We start from the raw sequence: 22,695 nt of genomic DNA, 5'->3' as shown, positions 1-22,695 counted from the left end.
AAAACAGAGCTGCAGAGTCAAACATTACTTTTACTGGTGTAAAGTAATGTAGGTATGTTTTGTTTGTATGTTTGTTTGTATGAAGCATTGTATTTTTGCAACATTTTAAATCGCATATGTAAAAGTAAAAGAGTGTATGTAAAAAAAAGAAGAAGCAGGGAATGACTCCTCGATTGTTGCTGGTGTTTGATGGTGAAGGGAATTATGACGTATATAGAATCCATATCATTTGTGTCACTTTGAATGATTGTTTTGAATGTTTGAATGTTTTGAATGTAGTGACTCAACATCCTTCTTTAAAGATTTTTTTGGTTTATAGAGGTTTATTTACAGACAATTGAGACTTATATCCCGTGTCATTATTACACTACAGAGCAGTGTCTCTAAAGTAAATTTTACTCGTAAAAAGCAGCTTTTTATTTGTACCTTAGCTCATTTTTAGACTGGTATTTTTTTAAATTAAGTCTAAACAGTAATAGTAGTTTTACTTAAGTAAAATCTTTTAGTACTACTAGTTCCACCTCCTCATTTTAATGTAAATAGTATGAGCGTGTTGACCGTATATTTTGTGTTATAGCTAAGATAATAAAATCAGATCAAAAATATCGATGTAGTCGGGATCGATTCTCCAGTCTTACATGTGTTCTGTGCTCTGCTGATTAAGTCTGAGAAGCGGGATGGTTGTTGTTATGCAGCTGCTCTGTAGCCGGTACGTGTATTAGCTACTGCTTTGAACATCTGATACGTTTTATAATGTACATGTTTTATCCGTGTTGTCCGCGTTTTTATAGTATATGCGTCTGTCACTAAAGCTGCCAATATGTAACGATGAAATAAATCGTGTTTTGTCTTAGGGGAGTCTGCTTGAAGTTAGCTAAACTGAGCCACGGCAGTGTCATGCTGTTCATTCACCTCAGAGTATGCAACCAGAAAAGTCCCTGAATGTCACATATCACAACCGCCTGCACCATGACCGGGAGAGCCAACAAAAACAAACTGAAGAGCAAAAAGAAGGGCCATGTTTCACCTGGGACTTCTGCCAGCGCTGCCACCACCACGACTCCAATCTCCTTCTTCTTCAACAGTCAGCCTCCGTCTAAGCTGGCCTGCCCTCTGTGTGGCCTGTTGGTACCAAGATTCAGGATCAATGAGCACATTGATTTGCAATGTCAGAACTTTGACAGAGGAGACAGCAGTGCTGCGTCAGCAAGCAGTAGTGTTGTGCCAAGCATGCAGCTGTCACACAGAAAGAAATCCACAAAGTCCCCAGAGCTTGATAGAAGCAAGGAAGAAGAGGACCAAGAGACCAAGACCAGTCCTTATTTCAAGAAGAATAACCCTCAGCAGGCTCCACGGGAAATAAACAGTAAAACTGTAGTCAGGAAGATTGACCTGGGAAGTCTCTCCTCTAAGTTATCTAGACGGAGCAACAATGCACCTGAGAGCACACAGACTGATGATAATCATGCACCAAAGCATCTTGAGGAGGAGACAGACCCTCCAGAGACAATCAGCAGCTCTCAGAAAGAAAATGTCCTCGTTCTGAGTTTAGAGGACACAAATTATTGTGTAACAGTCACTGACCAGACAACAATCAGTACTGAGACTTCAGCAGCAGTGGGCGATTTAACGTGCTCAGAAAAAGGACATAAACTTCAACAGAAAGCCTCTATATCAGATGTTTTCCGAAAAGTGGGCACTCAAAGGTTGCAGCCTTCCTCCTCCCAACCGGCAAAGAGGAAAACACCCTCCACTGACAAAGCATCTGATTTAAAAAAGAAGGCAAAATCTGACAGTAACAGGAAGTCAGAGGAAGTGTTACCAAATCAAAATAAAGCAGAGACAAGTGATACAGACCAGCACAAAACTGTGGTTTCCTTAAACATAGACCTCCCTCTAAATTCAGAGGAATCTCATGGAATTAGTGCTGCTGTCATCGACAGTGAGTCACTGCCTGGGTTTGCCCAGCAAATGACTGTTGACCAGGCTGATGAGGCCTTTAATCCTCCAAGGCTTCCCTACTACATCCGTAACTTCCGAGCCGTGTTGCAGGCTGTACTGGAGAATGAGGATGACAGAGCATTGTTCAATGAAGATGATATGTCGCTTGTTCATGCTTTTGAGAAGCTATCAGGTATGGCATAATATCACTCAATTATTCTGAGAAAATAAAATTGAATCAGGCTTAACTGTTCACTTGTGTCTTCTCTCTCAAAAGTCCCAGGGCAGAAGCTCTATGTACGGCTCTTTCAGAGGAAGCTGAAGTGGCTTCAAGTAAATAAACTCGATTATGATGAGATATGCAGTGATTTGGGACCTGTTGCTGAAGAGCTGGTTAAAAGTGGTTTTCTACAGTCAGGTAAAAAAAAATGCCTAAAATCTTTTAATATTTTATGACACTTGCTTGAATTTGCTAAATCATGGAATTACTAAAATATTTATTTGTATACTGTTGAAGGCTGCATATTTATATTTGTCTTGCATTTATTTTTTATGACTGCTTAGATAATGGATGATTGCATTCTTGTATAGCTGGGAGTAAATACTGCGTTATGCTACTTAAATTTCTTATCAACAAAACCATGTGCATTATTAATTTCTCTGTGTAATCTCAAAGAGAATGATCTTGAGGACCTGGGAGAAGCTCTGGACCTCCTGCCTGCTCCTGAACTCAAAGCTCTGGCTAAGATCTTCCACTTGGGCAGTTCTGGGACTCAGAAACAGCAGCTTGTGGATGGGCTTCTTCATCTAAGCAGGCAAAAGTCTATCTTCTCTCTAGGCCCTACTCAAAACATCAAGGCTGTCATACTAAGAAGGTGAAATGATTGATGATAGCTATTTTGTTTGTATGAGCAGTACTTTGTTTTGCAGTAATGATCTCACTCAGGTTGTTTCCAATATTAAAGGGCGAAGCAGTTTGCTGGTTCTTGCGTGCGCCTGTGTCGTGGTCCTCGTGCTGTTTTCTCTCGCATTCTTCTCCTCTTTTCTCTGACGGACACCATGGATGAGGAAGAGATGGCAGCTGGTGGGCAGAGTCAACTTTTTACCATCCTGCTGGTCAACTCAGGACGGCTGACCTTCCCTGACTACACAATAAAGCGTATAGCCAAGGTGTTCCAGGACAGAGAAGACCTGATCAGGTGAGGGCCTGCAAACATATTTGAGTTTCTTGCATTTAAACTCAGAAGAATATAAATACTGCTCCTTACTCCATTCATCCCACCAGATATGAAGCATCAATGCGATCCCTGCAAGAGGTGAACTCAGCTATGCAGGCAGGTCAGTGGGAGGAAGCCCTAGAGCTGTACACTGCTGCCAAAAGTGCTTGGCAGGAGCTGAAGCAAATCCATGACTTCAGGTAATGAGCAATTAATTTATATTTATAAGTTATTTTTTAATCTAAAACACACATGCAAAATCCCTAGTGATCAATTAACATTTACATTATCATTGTGTTTGATAGTCATGAGGCAGAGCTGCCTGTGTTCCTGCGCAGCTTCACTACAGGATGGTCTTACACTCGCCTTTTATCCAGAGGGGTGGAGATCTTGCAGAGGCTACGTAAATATGAGGTTTGCTCACTTGAAACACTCACTAATTCAACTCTATGAGGTATGTGTCACAAATAAAAAGAAAAAGTAGAAATGGTTATTTTCCTGTTACAGGAGGCAGTAGAGGAGCTGCAGTCCTTATTGCTGCAGTCTGTTTACTGTCCTGACAGCCGAGGGCGCTGGTGGGACAGACTGGCACTAAATCTTCAGCAGCACCTCAAAAAACCTGAGCGTGTGAGCACCAGTATCTTTGGTTCTATTCCACTTACCTCTTTATAGACGTTCTCATCAGTTTTCACATAACGTGTTCCACAATAGGTGCTGTGTTTTCATTTGTGTGACTGCTGCTCTTTTGTGATTGCACTTAGGCAATCTGTGCTATTAGAGATGGGCTTTCAGACCCTTTGGTACGAACAGGACATAAACTCTCCCTGCATCAGAGAGCTGTTAGGATGAGAGAGTCTACCAGCCTCAAGAAGTATCGTCTACAATTCAAAGATATGCCAACTATTCATGTCCAAGATGTTACACATGTAAGTTTGCTGTTGCATATTAATATTTAGCTGTTTAGCTTATTTTTATGGTATGAAAGTCAAAGAAATTATCTTTTTTCTTCAGGTGACAATACGAGGGCAGCTGTTTCCTCATGAGGGAGGCACGGGGAAATCCATGTTTCTTTTACCAGCAAATGGGGCAGAGAGCAGTGATGCCACTGTAATATGCTCTGTGGAAGAACTGTGTTTAGCACATTATCGCCAACAGGGTTTTGACCAAGGTAAACAACTGTCCTATTAAAAAGTAAAATGAGGTAAGTTACTATCTCATCATGAGAACAATATATATATACTGTCATCACCAGGGATCCATGGTGAAGGTTCAACCTTCTCTACATTGTTTGGTATTTTCCTGTGGGATATCATTTTCATGGAAGGAATTCCAGATGTTTTTCGAAACCCATACCAGGTAAAGTAAGGTCCATATACTGCTAGTTTTGTTGAATAGACACACATCTAAGCAGGTTTAACTTGCATTTTTTCTCTCACAGACCTGTCCACTGGATCTTTACACCGACTGTTTCTATGAGAATAGAAAGGAGCCGATTACTTCTCGTGTTCAGTTACTCAGTGAGGCATCTGTAGAGACGCTTCATAGCATGTTAGAGGATGTCTGGACCTCACAGGAGGGTAAAGTCTGCTCATTGGTCAACTGGGAGCGTTTCTCATCCCTTCAGCACACACAGGTATTTACTGAATCCTAAAATATACAGTGGCTTCAGAAAGTATTAAGAATTATTCAACTTTTGCACATTTTATGTTGTTGATATAATTTTAAATGTATAAAATTGGCGTTTTTGTCTACCATCTTCTCGTAATCTAGTCTACTGTAAAAACTGGTGAATGCAGCCAAATAAAATAAAAAAAAAACCTGCTCACAAATGCAAGTGACCTGAAACTGGGACTGGCAATTTGCTCTTAGGGACAACAATGGCCCAAATATGCAGCCAGAAAACCATAGAATGGTTCAGAGCAAGTTGCTGGCCAGTTCAGTCTTAAGCACAATAGAGCATATGTTGAGACTAGATCTGTAGATGTCAGCTTACAGACATTTCCTCTGTACTCTAATAGGCCTTGAGAGGATCCGCCTGTAAGAATGAGATAAACTGCTCAAATCCATGTGTGTAAAGCTTGTAAAGACTCGCCAAAGAAGACATGAAGCTGTAACTGCTGCCAAAGGGGCATCAAAAAATACTGAATTAGGGTTTTGGAAGTGGGAAAAAAGGAGTTTTCATTATTAATACATTTGAAATAAGATTTGTTTTTCATTGTACAAGTTTGATAATTGTATTAACAATTTTAGTAACATTTGGCTATTTTTATTACATTGTATGTAGTTACAGTAGGACAGATAATGAACAATATGCAGGTGTCATTAAATAATTGGGATTCGATGTTTGTCTTCATGTAGGCATTAACAATAATGACTTTGACTGATACTTGCAGTCTTTGGTGTCTTGCCTCGGTGGAGCCTTCGTAGGAGGAGTAATAGCAAGAATGTCAAAGGACTACAGACACTGTCGAGGAGGTTTGCCTGATCTGGTGGTGTGGAACACCACAAATAACACCTACAAGGTAGAATAACATCATATTCTTTGAATTACTTATTTTTCTTTGTGTATGGATTCAGATGCTCTCTGATATCTGATTAATTTATGTCAGATTACATTGAATATACTGCACACATGCTTTTCTGACATGGGTTGTGTTGTTTTTAGCTGGTGGAGGTAAAGGGGCCCACTGACCGGCTTTCCCAGAAACAGCAGATCTGGTTGGATGAGCTGCAAAAACTTGGGGCGGATGTGGAAGTGTGTCATGTGGTGGCTTCCGGAGCCAGAGGAGCTCGCCTGGAATAATCAAGAAGAAGTGACGGACGAAATTTTGCTTCTAATTATTTTGTCATCAAAATATGAATATTGGCAGAATGACAATATTTGGATGCTCTGTCTGATTCTGGTTATCTAAAGCATTTTTTGATGTTTGCTTCAAATCTCAACCATATAAAATAAATTCCACTCTATTTGAGCTTAGGTAATGTGGCATGATGTTTGGTTGATGAATGTGTTATGATAAAGGACAGTACACCAAGACTTAGAGGCACAGCATGAGATGATCATCTCTTCGAACTGGCTGCCAGGATCAGAAATATTTTACAGATAATCAGAGTTGATGCACGACAAGAAATGGATCCCACACCGAACAGAAGGTGTTTCCTTTTCTTATCCAACACTATATTTACAGGGTTGCCAAGAAACATCAGCGACTCAATGAGTTTGTTGTGCAAGTAATTAGGGTGTTAATATGGCTGTAAATATTCATTTCTGCCTGCATCATTCTACCAAAAACACTTGTTGGTTAATAAGAATAAATATAGTTGGGCTGCAGTTATTGATTTTATACCATTATTGTTTAAACTTGTGTTTTCTCAATAAAAACAGCGGTTGTTGAACCTTGGGTTTGTTATAGCATTTTTGTTTAACAATTGTCTGAAAATATCATGTGCAAACTTCCACTTCAGAAGGCCATACATATTACCAGCAGCAACACAGAATTATATATGACAGAAAATTAAATTACAGAGTCCTCAGTCCCAGAATATGTGTTTTGCTGTTCATACAAGTTAATATCAAATGCAGAAGGTTTTTGTGAGGTTCTTTTGCATTGATGGTGGTGGAGTGGCTCAGTGGTTAAGACCGGTACCCTGTGTGCGAAAGACATCATGGTCGCAATGGTTGCAAGTTTGACTCCACTCCTGGCTGATTGTACTCAATTCCATTGTAAGTCGCTTTGGATAAAAGCATCTGCTAAATGACATGTAATGATAGAATACATATTAGTTCATGTCAACCTTATGGACTGCGCTCAACTCCAGGGCCTGTAATCTGTATTAATAATACACTATATTTTATAAGAGGAGTCACCTCATCCCGGTGCCTGCTGCCCCTCAGCCGTATGTCCAAGTCCCACCAGTAGGCCGCGGCCCACGCTTGGGAATCCTTGCAGGCCTCCCTCAATCATGGATGCACTGCACTTGGGGGAAGGGTTGCCAAGCTGGCCTACGTGTGACGTCAGGGCGCAGGAGAGAGGGGGAGAGAGAGGGAGAGTGGAGGCGATGAGAGGAAGCTGCAATAAACACACAGGGCGTCTGCGCCTATCTAAGTAGGACAATAAAGTGGAGGCGGCTTCAATGCTCTAACCATGGATTTATCAGATATGCTTCTTCTCAATCTTTTCCTCTTCGCGTATTTACTAAATTACACCCAAGGTGAGTGAGGCATATTCAGGGAAAAGCTTTCACACAGTGTTGAATCCGCGAAGCTGCGGCTGAGAGGAGCAGAAAGGCTGCTAGCACGTTAGCTAACAGGAGGGGTCAGCGGGGCCTGCTTGTTGTGAACAGAACTGCGCCCTTTTCGCTGTCTTACTTCCAGCTAACGAATGACACACGTCTCCTAAAGGAACGCGGTTTCGCGCAGTTCACCGAAACACAGCGGCATTGCCGAGTTAGTGCTGTGTGTTGTCATGGCTCTTAATGTCGACTGCGGGTCGGTTTTTGTTACCTTGTATTAGCGCCGACAGCCATTGTTATGAGAAGATGGAGATGCCGACCGTGTTGACGGACCGTTAGCTTTATGCTAGCTACAATTGTAGCCGCTAACCTCTATATTTTGGTTAAAATGTAAGGTTTAGCTTCTGACGCTAGGTGAGCTGAGCCAGGCCTACGTTCATAGTTCACACTGAATTAAAATTCATGTTTGCTGACATAGTTTTACGCTATGTTTTGCCAGTGGTCAGTGCTGCTCTTCTGTTTTCTTTTTCGATCTGGACATTTTTTTTATTAAATGATTCTGAAACTGGTAAATACTTGTAGTACAGCAGCACAGTATTAAACATCCAAGCACTTTTTAAAAAAAATAATATAATATTGAAAACTATGTACGTGTAAGAATAGCTTTAAGTGAAACATGAATAAAACGTTTAGTTTAAAAGTTTTTAGTTTTAAAAATTGAAGAACGTGCATATATGCTTGGATTTGTTTGTCGAGATAAATATTGAGCCCAGAGAGTTCTCGCTTTCAAAAATAATAAGTACCATGGATCGTACAACTGCTGTATGCTGCTATCACAGTGAAACAAAATCAGCTTTTCAATGTATGTTTTTTCATATATTTTCTCGTGACAGTAACATCATGAAATATGTGTGATTGTGCTATTCTATGAATATATTGTTTGTGTAGTTTTTTTTTATGGGTTTTCATGATTACTGTAGTTGAATCAGACCTCCTGCTTTGCATTTTTCTTTATTTTAATGTAGACCATAAGTAATTCCAAATAGTCATGGTGTTTACTTCTCATAGTTACCTCAATGAAAAATTTAATGTTGCCTCATAAATATTTGATCATGCATGCATATGACTGGAGAAGTAGTGGAGGCCTGGTCTACTTACCCGTCTTTGTCATGTGTCACACTCAATCCTGTAATTTATGACTCACTAGTCCTCAGGCATAAGTACCAGTGGCATACTATACTACAAATAAGACCCACTATATTTACTGAATATTCTTTATTTTTCTGAAGTAACTCTCAGTAGGGCTTAAGTGGCTTGTAGGATTTAATGCTTGTGAAGCAGCAGGTGAAATGGGTGAAGGTATCTTATTCACCCTAACCACTGCATTTGGTGGCAAAATGGTCATGTTGGGACACTGAGGGCAAAGCAACAAATCTGGCATCCTTTGACTTCTTGATAAATATACTAAGATGAATTTTAAAATACAGACCATGCTGTTTTGCTGTCTGTTTACACAGTTTTAACTCTTCCTGTCCAGTATCTGCTTCATCATCATTTTTTAGGGCACCAAAATTATCCGAACGTGTACCATGCTTTAGTTTTTACATCTGAAGGAAAGATCACTTTGACAACTCTATTGTTTAACTGCCATAACTGCTAATCATATAGCACCTAGTTAAGCAGAAGCAGAAACACTTAGTGGAATAAACTGATTCCCGCTAGGCTTGGGCAATATCCAAAATGTAATATTGCAAAATTGGACTGCCGAAATCGGCGTCGGCAGGTGGACTAGAGGAATAACAGGACTGAGAAGATAATATATTGTTCATCTGTATATAACATATTAAATTGATCTATAAAATAGCAACTTCTCACCTTTGGAATTTTCATCAACAATATGGATTAGTAATAGAAACAGAAATACAATGATAATGTGTGTAATTTTGCTGTGTTTTTGGCCCGGAAGACCATCTTATGAAAATAAATAGACATCATAAATGTTTGGTTAGTAGACAATCAGCACTACTGTTTGTTGAAATATTTTACAAATGCAAATCGTTTCATTAAAACGTGGCTGCTGAATACGTGGCTGCTTCCAGTCATCTAAAAACTTGATTTTGTCTCTTCAACTCAGTTGGAACTTTGTGTAGGTGGCACCTGTCCTCCGCAACAGTTCTTTTCAAATTCTATAAATAATCAACTTGATTTTGATCTCAAAAAACACAGTCTAATTATACTAAATTAATTTTAAATTAACTACATACAGATACGTATTAATGTCTACAACAGCTTTCACACAAATGCTGTGTTCAGTTTTATTAACAACAGCATCTAATGAAATAAGGCCAATGAATTTAAAAGCAACATCAACAACCCATTTTACGCTTTTTGGGCGTCCTTCTCATTTTGCAGCTGATGGAGCAATTTTGCTTCCTGCCCTACTTGAGAGATTGAAAAGTTCAAAAGTCAAAGTGTATTTAAAATATATCAAAATAGACATAATTACTGTCACAATGACCTACATGAGAGCATCTAATCCATATCTATTTGCTTTCATAGTCACACACTTGGTTACAAAATAAGTTTGTCATGTCTCTGCATGATGCATGAAGTGCTCCAGTTCCTCGTGGATTTTCTTTCAAAATAAAAGTCTAAAAATGTGCAGCAGCTATTTGATATACGATATTTAAAAAAAGATTGCAAATATCACAATATACGATAATATCTAATATTGGCCCATGCCTAAGTCCCGCTAGTGCTTGTATATGGGACAAGCACAGTGGTAGCATAGTTAACTGTAGCTTGACTTAACTCTGCATGGAAATGTTCTCACTGTGGCACCAAAGCAATGACAAACCAATAGCTTTGGGCACTAACAAGGGTGAGCGTTATGTATATTTTTGAAGAAGCTTAATTTTGTGTTCACTTTGTATAATATACTTTGTTTCCTGTGTAATGGCCTCACTCATTTTTTTGTTTATGTACATTCTTGTCACATGCAGAACCTAGAAAAAATAAAATTTGGTTTTCCTTACCTTTCATTATTAACAGGAGTTCATCTGTTCTTTTCAAACAGGACACTACAGAAATCCCCTGAACAAGTACATCCGTCACTATGAAGGTCTGTCCTACGACACTGAGCTTGTGCACAGCAAGCATCAGAGGGCTAAGAGGGCGCTCTCTCATGAAGACAAGTTCCTTCATTTAGAATTTCATGCTCATGGAAGGTTTGTCATTTTTTACCAGAAATTAAAGTAAAACTATGTTTGCATCTATGTCTTTTTTGTCTCATCATCTATGTCATTATTTATCCATCTGTTTATTTAGCAAGTTTTCATTGTTAACAGTTTTGATTGAAATTTGTTTACATTTGATTCATAAACCTATTCAGAGCCATTGCTTCCATTTTGTGGTGGGGTCAGATTTTAAATCTTGTTTATTTTTTTCTGTATTTTCTCATCTGGACCCAAAATAATCATTTAAATTGTAAAAGTAATTGCACGGTAATTAATTGTCCAAGCTATATTGTGTGTAAAAGATCCAAGATATCAGTTGTGAGGGTGATAGAGAGCTGTTTGGGGAGTGTTGGTTGGATAAAACAATGTATTTAATGACACACATTTCCGTATTAGATGAAATTGAAATTGTTGTTTTCTGACTGTATCACCTATAACTCAACACACTAATTATTTAAGATTATTCATCCGTTTATTCAATACATTTTTATTTGGCTATATTTAAAAAGATTCCCCGCCTAATGTTAACTACAGGAATAGAAAATGTGAACCATGTTTGTATCGGACTGGATGTTTGAATGATTGGATTTTACACTTGATACCTGAGTGGGAGTCCCTGCCACGTAAAGATGTCGAGTGGAGAGATGCATAAAGGCTTTGTCGTGGTTCCTTGTCCAGTCTTTTGAAGAGGAGTTGTTTGATAGGAAGTGCCCACACTCTCCATGACAAAGTCAAGACCATCTGGCTGGGAGCTTGGCAAGTGCTGGTTATCATCCTGCCTGTAGCAGGGCCTGCTGTTCCCAGGCTATGTTGCTTAATAGGGAAGAAAAAGATAAGAGCTGTACAAACAGGCACAGGGATTGAAGATGCAGCGCTCCTGTTTTACATCTTTTATAGAAATGTTTGAAGCAGCTGCTATACTTTTATCTATACTGCTGTTACTGGTCTTTTGTAGCCTATATATGGGGTCACACAGTCTGTGTTAAATGAAAGACACCAGGGCCAGGCCTCATACTCTTTTAGAGGCAGTCACCATTTAATTTCTGATAAAAAATGTATAAAAATGACAACAACAAAAAAAACACCAGCTAGACACATTTCGAGCCTCTCTTCCCTGGCAAATCATAGCATGACAATAGCATGTAAAAAATACCACTCATTCACATTTGGAGCCCCCTCACAAATAAAATAATATAATTAATTTATATATGATGAGAAACATACAGCATAATGTATACAAACATAGTAAAATATGAATACTATAAAAGTAAGGGGGGAAAAAGCGATGAAAAAGTCACATTTACCCCAGTATACCACAGCAGAAAGGGATAAAATAATATGGGTGACACGGACAACCCTAATACAGGGGTCAGCCACAAAAACAGACAATAGGGAAACATAGAACTGTAAACTTGTTCCATATGTCTGTCATATCAAATGATATACGGCAAAAATATATTTTGTGGAATTAAACGCCTACATTTAACACACCAACTTAAAAAATAATTGGAATTGTTACACAAAGTCACAAAAAATCCAAAGAAGGCGCACCCAGTGAAAACCTCCATGAAGGCTGCTCAGTCTTTGAGTGTCAATACATTTAAAAGGTGAACCATATCCAGATCAGAGCCTGAATCCTATAGTTTCTTCCATGGGCCAGAACTAAGCTCCCTTGAAAAATCAACATCAACATCTGTATAAAAAAACATATTTAATTATTTTGTGTCTTGTCTTTCATTTCAGACATTTCAATTTACGAATGAAGAGGGATACCACCTTGTTTTCCCAAGATTTAAAGGTAGATGTTTCAGGAGAAGAGATGCCGTATGATACATCTCATATCTACGCTGGAGAAATCTATGGTGAGGCTAAACATTTAATGTGAATCCACTTGTTTGATTGCAGTTCTTGATAATCAAAGGAAAGCAATATTGCAGCCTCAGGCTTTTTGGGATCTATAGTCTTCTATAAAATGTAAATACCTTACCCTGTGTGAATTTTGTGGCTCTTGTCCCTCTGTTATTTGGGTTCCCAGGTGAGAAAGGTACCCTGACCCATGGCTCTATTGTGGATGGTCAGTTTGAGGGCTTCATTCAGAGCTACCATGGCATCTACTATGTGGAGCCTGCTGAGAGATACTTGGAGGGCAAAAATGTGCCCTTCCACTCGGTCATCTACCATGAAGACGACATAAGTGAGTCTCTAAAAAAAGTTCAGATACACAAATATTTTGACAGCTAATTTTCCTGTAAACATTGGGCATTGTATTTTGATGCATGTATATAATAGTGTGATCAGTAAGGTGCAAGGTAAGGGCTGTTGAGCTGATGGAGACAGGCTGGTATAATCATCACCGAGGGAGCAGAGACACCTGGAGTGCTCATTAGATGACTAACACAATTTTTCTCTTGGGCTACTGGCTCATTTTAACAGTCTTTACAATGCTCATACTCATAGTGAGCACCATGCATGCTGCATTAGGTTGGCACCCTGTAATTTGAAATTATCTGTGTTAATATAGTACAAGGCTGAGGGGCAAATTAAGTAGAAATGTGAATAGAATTGCTAATGACTCTGGGAAAGTAACAGCTCACACAGCAAAGCTAGGCTCAAGTGTGTGTAAGTACATCCATTAGCTGATCATGAATAGTGCCAGAAATAGAGTGACTCAGGGGGTTAAGTCCCAAACAATGTCTCCCATAATCCAAACAGTGTTGTCTGCTTCCTTCACTCAGACTACCCACACAAGTACGGCCCGGAGGGAGGATGTGCTGATAGCTCAGTGTTTGAAAAGATGAAAAAGTACCAAGCATCTGCCTTAGAAGAACCACCCAAGGTGAACTTCATTGCACGTAGCAATGACCCCTTGCATTGTTAAGAATTGTTTATATTTTCTTTTTTTACTAGGTTAGACTCACAGTTGCCCATAGAGAACTTTTATCAAGTCTCTGTGGTTTCCAGTTACAGTGACTGGTGAGAATAGCTTGTCCTATCTTTTAGTATGATAAATTAGTAGCTTATCAGAATGTTTGAAAAACTGTCATGGATCTTTACTATACACCATTCTTAAGTTTTATGCACTTCCTGTTTGAGAATTTAAACCCACAGCCTGTAGAAGCACCAGTCATCAAAAATCAGTGATTAAATGTTTAGTATGTTTCTGTTTATCATTATTATTATTTATTATTCCTCAGTTCAGTTACAGTCCATCCATGAACATGCTGGGCACTGAAAACCACAGCCCTAAAAATACCTCATCATTATTTATTAACCCACTGTTAAAAATGCTATATATTAAAACATATTTTATTTAACCTACTATTCCCTGCCCTCCACCACACATCAGGCTCTACATACTCCAGCGGACTTGAACGACCCTGTCTTGCTGAGGAAGAGGAGGATGGCCCAAGCGGAGAGAAACACCTGCCAGCTTTTCATTCAAACTGACCACCTCTTCTACAAGTATTACAAGACTAGAGAAGCTGTCATTGCTCAGGTAATACACAGGTAGTCTCATTCACTTGACTCATGTTATTGCAGTGCTGCTGGAATTGGATTTACACAGCGAGTGCTGAGAAATTTCTGTCTTGTAATATTACTCCAGAAGCACACTTTTAATCATCTATAATTCTAGATTTGTATCAAAATATGACAGTGCAGGGTTGATTCATACAACTCTGCAGCAAATAAAAATCACCCTGGGCATCACGTAAAGGCTCTGTGTGCAGTGATATCTGATGAGGAGTGTAGTATATCAGTGATTACAGACGGCAGCATTTATTAGTTCAAATAACTTTTTTTCCTCTACGCTGATGACTACCTAATTAGTAGTGCATCCATTACCACATGGTGTCAGCAGCAGCAGGCTTTTCACATGGTTTTTAATGCATCTCTGTTGTTTTTCCAACATTTAAATTTAACTTGCCCCATTTGTGTAATATTTGCTGCCCTGCAAACTAAAACAGAGGTTAGTCACTGTTAGATAGCCTTTTCCAAAGGGAAATTTAAGCTTGTGTCACTTTGTAAACTGTGTACTCTCCTCTTGTCAAGTCCCATGTGCAATTTTTTAGTTTACCCACTGTTGCCATGATTCGTAAGTTCACTTTTGTTATTTTGTGACTTTGTTGCATGTAATCCTTCATTTGGATTTAATGAAGTAATGCAGACTTAAAACATGGTCTCAGTAGACCAACAGCTCCCATGTCTTGCAAATGGGTTGACTTTCAGCAACGCTTCTCTTGTAGGGGAGAGAGCGAGATCAAGTTTCTGTATGTTTATCAGCTGCTTGTTACCCTGGAGGAAATATCTCCCCTGTGATTTCTGAGCGTGGCCTATAAGCTAACATGGAAAGATAAGACAAACTAAAGTCTTGTTACACTTGAATCAATGACTTTTATCAGTGTCACTTCTGGTGAAACATTACCAGACTTTTGGACATTGAACTTTCGGCCATAGCAGATCTGTGTCTGTGTGAAGCTCCTGCTGCTTCTGTTTGTGTGACAGGCAGCTAGCCTCACCCCCCCTGCACAGCCTGAGACACACAGATCTCTCCTCGGGATTGGGAACAGTGAAAATCCGTCGTACACAATCTGATTGTGTCAACACGTGTTAATCTCAGCGCTTAATGACGATGGTATTTCAAAATTTAGCCCAGGAGCATGTTTAGTAGGCTTGGCTGAGCCTGCAATATACTGGCAGAAACCCGAGTTACACCAAATGTCAACATGCAACTATTTTGATAATTGAAAAGGTTTTTGTTCTGTTTTTGTCGCTCCATACAACAAAGAAATCATTATGGTTTTGTGGACAGAACAGACATCTGAAACATCTGATCATTTGACATTTTATGTACCACATTATTCATTGAAAAAATAATTGACAGATTAATTGATTTTGAAAATTGTCGTTAGCTGAAGCCTTACATTTGATGTTGTATTATAGTATTTTTGCACAACCAGTGATTCTTGATCTTATGTTCTCTGACACGATCCCAGATCTCCAGTCACGTCAAGGCCATCGATGCCATCTATCAGGGAACAGACTTCATGGGCATTCGCAACATCAGTTTCATGGTGAAAAGGATCAGGGTAGGTCTTGTACTTATATTATTATTATATTTAATTTACCTTTTATGTGTGATCACTGCCTTGCATCTGAAACCATTTTTTTTGTCCATCACAGATAAACACAACCATTGATGAGCGGGACAAATCCAACCCATTCCGCTTCTCCAACATTGGCGTGGAGAAGTTCCTGGAGCTCAACTCGGAGCAGAACCATGACGACTACTGCCTGGCTTATGTTTTCACTGACAGAGACTTTGATGATGGAGTGCTGGGCTTGGCGTGGGTTGGAGCCCCCTCAGGTACTGAAGGACTGTGTATCATCAGCAACTGCAAACAGTCGGCCATGTTTTAAGTCAGGATATGAGTAAGCTAACAAACAGATTTAGAACCATTGTATAACAGTCCATCCTCTGCACTGAGCGGAAGGTCCATTATTACCCAGTCTTGGTGAAATGTTTTTTCCTGTCATGAGGGAATCCTTTTCGCTTTCTAGCTGTGGTCTTGAAAAAGGTGTGTTTCAACCTTGTGGTTTTCCTTCTCAGGGAGCTCTGGAGGCATCTGTGAGAAAAGCAAGCTCTACTCAGATGGAAAGAAGAAGTCGCTCAACACTGGTATAATCACTGTACAGAACTATGCCTCCCATGTACCTCCCAAAGTCTCCCATATCACTTTTGCACATGAAGTAGGACACAACTTTGGCTCCCCGGTGAGTTGCTTAGATGTTCCACATTTTTTCATGGAGAGATTTATGACGAGCCTTTCTTTTCCTCTTTTAACCTTTCTCGCTTTCTCACTCGCAGCACGACTCTGGTTCTGAGTGCACCCCGGGAGAATCCAAGAGCCAAGACAAGAAGGAGAAGGGAAATTATATCATGTATGCGAGAGCTACATCAGGAGACAAGCTCAACAACAATAAGTTCTCTATCTGTAGTGTCCGCAACATCAGCCAGGTGCTGGAAAAAAAGAGAAACAACTGCTTTGTCGGTACGTTTTACCCCCTTTGAATGAGTGAATTTCTTTCTTTTGAACGTGTATGTATTCACACAAATGACGAAAGGAACAAAAGGAGACATAAGGACAATATATTAACACAAATGAAGTATCGCATGTGTTCAAAAATTAGCAGGAGGATGTTTTCATTTATTAGTTCCCACCACTTTTTTACTACTAATATGAATACTATATGTAACCTGATGGAATACAAATATAAACAATTAGTTAGGGAAATCTATCTTTAGTCAATTAATATAATTAGTTAAGTCTTACAGAGTTGGCTTGCAGCATTCATGCAAGATGAGTATGTTTTTTTTCCATTCATTTTTTTTCCCAAACAGAGTCTGGCCAGCCCATCTGTGGTAACGGCCTGGTGGAGCCAGGAGAGGAGTGTGACTGCGGTTACAGCGATCAGTGCAGGGACCAGTGTTGCTATGACGCCAACCAGCCTGACAATAAGAAGTGCAAGTTAAAGCCCAACAAAGTCTGCAGGTTAGACGCGGACGTTGTTTTGGTGTGTTTTTTGATGTTCCACTGATGTGATCACTTTTGACTCAACACTTCCCTTCTCTTCCCCGTCTTCCCTACCAGTCCCAGCCAGGGTCCATGTTGTACGCCAGAGTGCAGTTACAAAGGTCGTAATGACAAGTGCAGAGAGGAGTCAGAGTGTGCTCACCAGGGCATGTGTAATGGAGTCAGTGCTCAGTGTCCCACTTCTGAGCCCAAAGCCAACTTCACCGCCTGTCACGGAGAGACTCAAGTGTGCCTCAATGGGGTGAGTGTGTGAACACATGGAAGATCTGGTTGTGGTATCAATCCCATCTTCACACCAGTCGCTGCCTGATCTCACCTGCCTTCATGCTTCATCATAACAGGGCTGTTCGGGATCCATCTGTGAGAAATATGGGCTGGAGGCGTGCACCTGTGCCAGCCAGGAAGGCAAGGATGAGACTGAGCTTTGCCATGTGTGCTGCATGGAGAAGAGTAAGTCATTTATCCATTTCCCAGCTTCAATGTATTTTTAACTACTTGAGAGTTGTCATTCTTTGTTATTTTGTTTTTATGTAAAGCACGTTGAGTAGCCCGTGTGTGTGTGCGCGCGTGTGCATGCATGTGTATGAAATGGGCTTCACAAATGAAGCTGAAAGCTTTGCCTTGATTATCTTCAATCCATCTCCTCAGTGAATCCTAACACATGCAGCAGCACCGGATCAGAGCGCCTGGCTCGTTTCTTCAACAAAAAAGTGACCACGCTGCCAGCCGGCTCGCCTTGCAACGACTTCAAGGGCTACTGTGATGTGTTCATGAAATGTCGTCTGGTGGATGCAGACGGTCCACTTGCCAGGCTTAAGAAGGCCATTTTTAACCCAGAGCTCTATGAGAACATTGCAGAGTGGATTGTGGTATGTGTCGGCTTCTTGATTGTGGTTGCATAATAAGTTAAAGTTATTACGAAGGGTTTTGTATCGAGTGTGTTTTAACTTGTGAATTTTCTTCTCCAGGCTCATTGGTGGGCAGTGTTGCTGATGGGTATTGCCCTCATCATGCTCATGGCAGGTTTTATTAAGATCTGCAGTGTGCATACACCAAGCAGTAACCCCAAACTTCCCCCTCCCAAACCACTTCCAGGTGAGTCTTCATACCTTCATAAAAACTTAAACTACATTCATACCACTCCATTTTCCATTCATACCACTCCATTTTCCATTCAAAAACACAACAAAATACACCCGTCATTACATTATCCTGGCATTTTTGAGCCCTAAAGACAGAAGTTAAAAAGTTTTAATTAGAAAAATCTAGGGCTACGACAGGCAAAAACGGAGACCTTTAGAAATGATGACGGTTACCCACGTTCACTGCCTGAATCAGCCACATCTCCACTTATCAGCTGAGAAAGAAATCCCTGCTCTTACTTTTCACAGTTGTTGTTTTTAACCATTAGTCATACAACCACGGAGCTTCTTCTTTACACCTGCACACCTCGTGAACCTGAGATGTCTTCTGATGTAGAGCTGAAGTGCTTATTTGGATGTAGATAATTTTTTATCTGAACACAGAGTAGCATGGATGTAACCTTGATCATTAATATTTTTTTAAGTTAACATTTGCCACTCCACTAAACAGATTTGTTTTTTGTTGCTAATTTATTATTTCAAACATTTTTATGCACACAATAATTGCTGCAACTGAATAAGCTCAGTTTATATTTAGAAATGCATAAGTATTGTTTAATTGTTTGCTCCTGCTAGATACTGTTGTGGATGCAGTTAATAAACCTATGTTGTATTTGTTGTCTTTTGTTTTGTCTTGTTTAGAACATGCTGTCAATCATACAGTTGTGTAACGAGTTGTCTTTGTTGAAAAACCCTTTCTCCTCCTCCTCAAAGGCACTTTGAAGCGGCGGCGAGCACAGCAGCACGCTAACTCACAGGTGCAGCACCAGTCTCAGCACCCGCACGGCCACGGCGGGCACGGCGGCCAGCGGCAACCCCAGAGGCAGCCTCAGCGTCAGGCTCAGCCCCAGAGGCACCACCGTCAGCCCAGAGAGAACTATCAGATGGGCCAGATGAGACGCTGAGTCCCCTGCAGCCCCGCAACTCCCCCCGCCTCCCCCAATGCCTTGGCTCCTCCTTGTGCCTACAGTGGGAAACAAAAGCATCACTCCATCCAAAGAAAAGCCTGATATAGTTGTTGGTCACCGTCATATCCTCCATCTACAGACAAAACAGACACGTGGGAAAGAGAAAAACACTGTCTAGCAACTCGATTGGCTCTTTGTGGAGTAGACTCGACCGTCGGCCATTTCCAATGCAGTGTGATCTAGCAACTTTTTCCACCTTTTTTCTTTTTCAGTTTTTTTGAAGGAGTGCCAAGGAGTTAAAGGAATAATGTGTAGCTTTAGTACATTCTGTGATTTTTTTTTTATTTTTTTTTTTCGGGCAACGTCTTCTTGAGTGACACACTCATGGCTGCTGGTAAATTGTTCTGTGCTTTTCTTTTGCCATTCAAGCCAGAAATGAGACACTCGGAGGGGATTTGCGGCACTTGTGATTCACACATGTCAAATGGCAAAAGACACAGGCTCCGGTCTGTCGTGCAGACAGTCTTCTGCATGTGATTGTACATATTTAGTGTATCATAAGTGAAAACAAACTATTTCTTCTACTGTAAATGTGTAATTCTTCACTTCTTTTCTTTTTTTTTGGTTTTTGGTTAGTGCTCTCAGGACTCTAAACACATAAATGAAGGAATGATGGTGGTGAGGCGCTCCATGGATGTTGCTGGTGAGGATTTGAGGGCCATCAAGTTCTCCTCAGTTTTCCAGTCAGGTGGATCTCTTTCACTCTTGCTTGGGTCCAGATTCGAACAAGGGCACCATATTCCACATTCTAGGCCTTCTTTGTTCAAAATCCCTCCTCTTTCTTCATCTTCTCCCTCACCCTTGTTTGTCTCGCTAACGTCATGTTTGCTCGTGTTGCATAACAAGCTAGATAAGGTAATGGAGGCGTGGGAACAGAAAGGGAACATCACTTAGTTTTGTTACCTTTTCATTGTCTTTAATGATTTAGTTATTGATCAGGAAAAACAAATAACCACTAAATGAAGCTTGTGATGATTCTACATGTTCAGCTTTGAAAACAAGGGAAAGTGAAGCCTGCTGTGGTGTAGCTTAGTAGTGAGAGTGTATCATGTTGCAGAGTTCGCGTACACAAGTGTGGAAGTGAACTCACAAATGACTTAAGTGTGGATGTACAAAAAAAATGTAAGAAAACATTCTATTATTCTTCAAGATAGTGACTGTAAGAACTTTTCAATGTGGGCATGCGGACACATTTACTAAATGTGACTATTAATTGAGCAATGTTTGTATGTCACTCAACACTATTTACTTTGACAGGTGATAATGTTAGTATTAAGTCATGTGGAAGGAGCAATGTAAGGCAGCAGTATTGTCACACTATTCACTAACAACTTCCTCTGTGTGTTCACTAGTGTCACAGGAGACAGTTTTCTCCTGCTCAGTCAAACCTCATCGTAGACTCGATCCCTGTCAGAGCTCATGAGTGCAGGCCCCAGTGAGGGTTTACATCAGCGTGCCATTAAACTTTATGCAGATGATGTTTGCGCACAGTTTTAAACACCTGTCATGGTTTCTGGAGTCACTTTAAAATGGAAGAAGTGAAGGAGATGTGATTATTTTTGTTGTTTCACTTGTGTGTGTGTGTGTGTGTTGTCCCCTCCCCAGTGTAGCAAATCATGGGATAATTTCTGGAATGACACTAATTTGAAGGATGTTATAAATCTGGTCATGATACAATAATAATTGTGCAAAACCACGTGATTCATTCCAAACAATTTGTGCAAACTAAGCACGGGATTTTTTTATTATTATATATTCAGTGAAAATTTTTTTCTCTATTCACTCTGACTTCATTTTCCCCCCAGCATCATTATTTTAAATGCATGCAATACTAATCTCAAGAAGTATCTTACAACACTGTTCCGATGGTTGTAATAATCACACGTGTGCTCTGAAGGGAACATAAAGATATTGTGTGTCTCACAGTTGATTATTTATTTCACGAGGCAGAAGAATTAAACACAGGTCGGCTGTTGCTACAACTTCTCATATCTGTACAAAAATGGAGCTCTTTTTAAAACGGTGTAGGCCGTCAGGCCGAGACAATTTACATGTAAAGTTGTACAGTACTTGGAAAAATCCGAATTTCATTTGAAAATGAAACTTACATTTTGATACATCGGTTTCATTTTTTGTATTCTAATTCCAGAGTAAATTGTTCAAAGATGTTCATATGTGACAAACTTTCCTCTAAGTTATTTATGTTCTTATATGTGCTAGTTGAACTGGAGTTTGCTATGATACTTTTTCTCCGCCATCATCAATGGTAAAAACAATTCAGTGTGATGAAAGTCAATGTTACATTCTCATTTTTATCTTCGTTTTCCTGTGGCATGGTTTGGGTAGAAGAGCAGAAGAATAATGCCTGTAAATTTACTTTCTTTTTCATTTCGTAGTCTTGGTATAAAAAAAACAAAAAAAAACCCTTTTTAGATAAACGTGCACTGAAAATGTCCAAATTGAGTTGAAACGTGGTAGGTGATGTAGGCCGAAAGAACACAAGATTAAAAAGTAATACTACTGTCTGATTTTAATGTTCACTGTGTTTTATACAGTATCGGAAATTTTTGTTCACTTTGAACATTTTTACTAAAAAAAAAAAAAAAATTCAAATTGTATTGTGCAAAGAGATGTAATTTTTGGAGTACTTGAAATGCATTAATTAAAAGACTCATTCAAAAATAAAATAGACCCCTGTTTACTGTCTGTGACGTGTACGCTCTTTGGGTTTTTTTTTTATTGTTTGGTGCAATTTTTAGTCGTGTGTGCTGAGGTGTTTTACACAGAGTGAAATCAGAGGCGACACAAGATTTAAAATTTGTAACAGCGAGTGTTCCACACTGGTGTCATCTCTGAAAGATGTGGACATGAGAAGGATCGAAGGAAAAGAGTTATTACTGGAAGTGTTGTTTTTTTCACTAACTGCAATTAAAAGCCAGAATACCTGCTGCAATGTTTTTGTCTGTTGTTTTTTTAAGTCTGTTACTAAATACTGATCTATTACTGAAGCTGAAAGTGACAAATAAATTAGGAAAAGAATCTGCACTCATTCTTCAGTTCAATGAGGCTATCAAGTCTCCATGTTACGCTGATGCTTAAGGTTTTTTTGTCTTTCTATTTTAAACAGAATGTTTCTTGCAAATCCGCCAGCGTTAAAAATGTGACAGTCAATTGAATTGGAAAGTAGAAATCGTACAGCTTGTTTCTTTTTCATTTTTGGTAAAGAAAAGACATCAAATGTCATGACTGATTTGATTTTATATAACTTTGCTGTGTTGTGTTTTAGTTTCAATGAATAATTGTGTAAATCATACTTACTGTTAAATGCAGTTGGCGTGTGAACAGCAGGGGGCGCAGCTGTTGTG

The 22,695-nt window shown here is 39.6% G+C and overlaps 2 protein-coding genes across 5 annotated transcripts; both read left to right on the top strand.

Annotated features, from left to right (window-relative positions):
• Positions 1-30: 30 nt before the first annotated feature.
• fan1 (FANCD2 and FANCI associated nuclease 1) lies at positions 31-6,554 on the top strand. 3 transcript variants are annotated; one of them, XM_044016596.1, is made up of 14 exons: positions 31-52; positions 855-2,134; positions 2,219-2,359; positions 2,618-2,816; positions 2,907-3,140; positions 3,227-3,358; positions 3,464-3,572; positions 3,666-3,785; positions 3,920-4,084; positions 4,170-4,326; positions 4,411-4,514; positions 4,597-4,791; positions 5,552-5,680; positions 5,824-6,554. In XM_044016596.1, exons 2-14 carry the CDS (start codon positions 943-945, stop codon positions 5,959-5,961), a joined length of 3,015 nt encoding a protein of 1,004 aa, XP_043872531.1. In that variant the 5' UTR covers positions 31-52; positions 855-942; the 3' UTR covers positions 5,962-6,554. The 3 variants fall into 3 exon arrangements, with proteins under 3 accessions (XP_043872531.1, XP_043872530.1, XP_043872529.1); XM_044016595.1 differs by lacking the exon at positions 31-52 and adding an exon at positions 640-709; XM_044016594.1 differs by lacking the exon at positions 31-52 and having other exon boundaries at positions 664-2,134.
• Positions 6,555-7,188: 634 nt separating this feature from the next.
• On the top strand, positions 7,189-22,283 carry LOC122761376 (disintegrin and metalloproteinase domain-containing protein 10-like). 2 transcript variants are annotated; one of them, XM_044016603.1, is made up of 16 exons: positions 7,189-7,370; positions 10,468-10,618; positions 12,371-12,489; positions 12,663-12,821; positions 13,363-13,463; positions 13,974-14,123; positions 15,622-15,714; positions 15,809-15,992; positions 16,236-16,399; positions 16,494-16,677; positions 17,028-17,178; positions 17,278-17,461; positions 17,562-17,670; positions 17,869-18,089; positions 18,189-18,349; positions 18,392-18,813. In XM_044016603.1, the coding sequence occupies exons 1-16, from the start codon at positions 7,304-7,306 to the stop codon at positions 18,450-18,452; spliced, it is 2,259 nt and encodes a 752-aa protein (XP_043872538.1). In that variant the 5' UTR covers positions 7,189-7,303; the 3' UTR covers positions 18,453-18,813. The 2 variants fall into 2 exon arrangements, with proteins under 2 accessions (XP_043872538.1, XP_043872537.1); XM_044016602.1 differs by lacking the exon at positions 18,392-18,813 and adding an exon at positions 19,077-22,283 and having other exon boundaries at positions 7,190-7,370; positions 18,189-18,315.
• Positions 22,284-22,695: the final 412 nt, after the last annotated feature.

Source organism: Solea senegalensis, unplaced genomic scaffold (genome assembly GCF_019176455.1).
Source record: "Solea senegalensis isolate Sse05_10M unplaced genomic scaffold, IFAPA_SoseM_1 scf7180000014697, whole genome shotgun sequence".
Lineage (NCBI taxonomy): Eukaryota > Metazoa > Chordata > Actinopteri > Pleuronectiformes > Soleidae > Solea > Solea senegalensis.
The sequence above is the reverse complement of the archived record's forward strand: the minus strand, read 5'-3'. Positions and strand labels throughout refer to the sequence as shown.

What these genes read in the sequence shown, in the direction of transcription:
- LOC122761376 (XM_044016602.1), top strand. Translation starts at nt 7,304, where the DNA reads ATGGATTTATCAGATATGCTTCTTCTCAATCTTTTCCTCTTCGCGTAT. An exon ending in CTACGCTGGAGAAATCTATG is followed by an intron (nt 12,490 to 12,662) that starts GTGAGGCTAAAC and finishes TTGGGTTCCCAG; the next exon opens with GTGAGAAAGGTACCCTGACC. An exon ending in ACATTGCAGAGTGGATTGTG is followed by an intron (nt 18,090 to 18,188) that starts GTATGTGTCGGC and finishes TTTCTTCTCCAG; the next exon opens with GCTCATTGGTGGGCAGTGTT.
- fan1 (XM_044016596.1), top strand. Translation starts at nt 943, where the DNA reads ATGTCACATATCACAACCGCCTGCACCATGACCGGGAGAGCCAACAAA. An exon ending in AAGGCTGTCATACTAAGAAG is followed by an intron (nt 2,817 to 2,906) that starts GTGAAATGATTG and finishes CCAATATTAAAG; the next exon opens with GGCGAAGCAGTTTGCTGGTT. An exon ending in CATCCCTTCAGCACACACAG is followed by an intron (nt 4,792 to 5,551) that starts GTATTTACTGAA and finishes TGATACTTGCAG; the next exon opens with TCTTTGGTGTCTTGCCTCGG.